General features: G+C 34.8%; 1 protein-coding gene across 1 annotated transcript in view; it reads left to right on the top strand.

The window, feature by feature from the left end:
• LOC107578047 (solute carrier family 12 member 5-like) overlaps positions 1–1,218 on the top strand; it is a gene marked incomplete at its 3' end in the record, with an annotated part of 2,185 nt that extends 967 nt beyond the window's left edge. The window contains exons 3-4 of the mRNA XM_016264046.1: positions 684–809; positions 1,183–1,218. Of these exons, the coding sequence (XP_016119532.1) occupies positions 684–809; positions 1,183–1,218 (162 nt within the window). The remainder of the gene's footprint in view (positions 1–683; positions 810–1,182) is intronic.
• Positions 1,219–1,221: the final 3 nt, after the last annotated feature.

Raw genomic sequence — 1,221 nt, forward strand, 5'->3', positions numbered from 1 at the left:
GTTAAAAGTATAATCAAGAACTTTACATGTGCTTTAGTATGTTAGTCAGCATTTTAAAATAAGTGTGCTTCTTTAAAGCATGACAAAAGAATAATAAAACAATGATTCAAAATCTACTTTAAAGTAAAACTTTTAATTTGACATTATTACACTTGACATTTGATTATTACAGTATTAGATCTGACATTATATATAGTACACTTAAAAGTGTACCTTAATGTGTTAATAAACAGTCATGAAAGTGTACTGTCTTTAAGTACACTTAAGTGGTTTTTTATTTCATTAATATAATATATTCTCCAAGTATAACTAAAAAAAAAATATATATATATATATATATATATATATGTGTGTGTGTGTGTGTGTAAGATTCTATGTACACTGCAAGTGCACATTCAAAACAATTAAGGTTTATTCTAACAAACGACATTTAGTTGAAGCAATAAGTCGTGAAAGATAAATTGATTTTACAAGGATAAAGCAATGTTGATAAAGTCACGAGTTCACCCAAAAATAAAACTGTTGATCCAAACCTGTGACTTTCTTTCATATGTGGAACACAAAAGTAAACATTATAAGAGGTATATGTAGATGAGGAAGAAACATACTGTACATAAAGAGATATATAAAGATTTGATTTGACTGTTTGAATCAGTCTAACAGCTCTGATGTTGTCTCTTCAGATTCAGAGCATCACAGACGTGTCCCGTGGCTCTATACGTCGAAAGAACCCTTCAAACCTGCACCCCCAGAGGAGTATCGCTGAGGAGTCGGTGGGAGGAAGCGGCGAAGAGAAACCTGAGGAAGAGGTAGCTGCTGTCTCTCGGCTTGTCCTTTATGCTATTATCCATCAAGTGTGTGACTTTGTGATTGTTTTTTCATTTGAGCTAATCAAACCCTTCTTCCTTCTGGCCGATTAGATGATAGCACGGACCTATCAGCCATGAAGATAGCATCTCTTTATCACTTTCTATTTGTGCCGTTCTCTCTCTTCTCTCAGTCATGATCTACTAGAAAAGCATTCTCTTCTTGTTAACACCCTGGCAGTGCATCTCTCCCCCCTCTCTTTCTCTTTTTTCTTTATCCTTCTGAAATAAATGGTTACCAGGAAAGCAACAATTCTCACTTCTTCATTTTTTTTTATCCCTCTCTACCCTCTCACTCTTTTTACCTTTGTCTTAGTCTGTCCGTCTCTCCCGTCCTCGACAGGTTCAGCTCATT

This window comes from Sinocyclocheilus grahami, unplaced genomic scaffold, assembly GCF_001515645.1.
Source record: "Sinocyclocheilus grahami isolate Dianchi unplaced genomic scaffold, SAMN03320097.WGS_v1.1 scaffold8528.1, whole genome shotgun sequence".
NCBI lineage: Eukaryota > Metazoa > Chordata > Actinopteri > Cypriniformes > Cyprinidae > Sinocyclocheilus > Sinocyclocheilus grahami.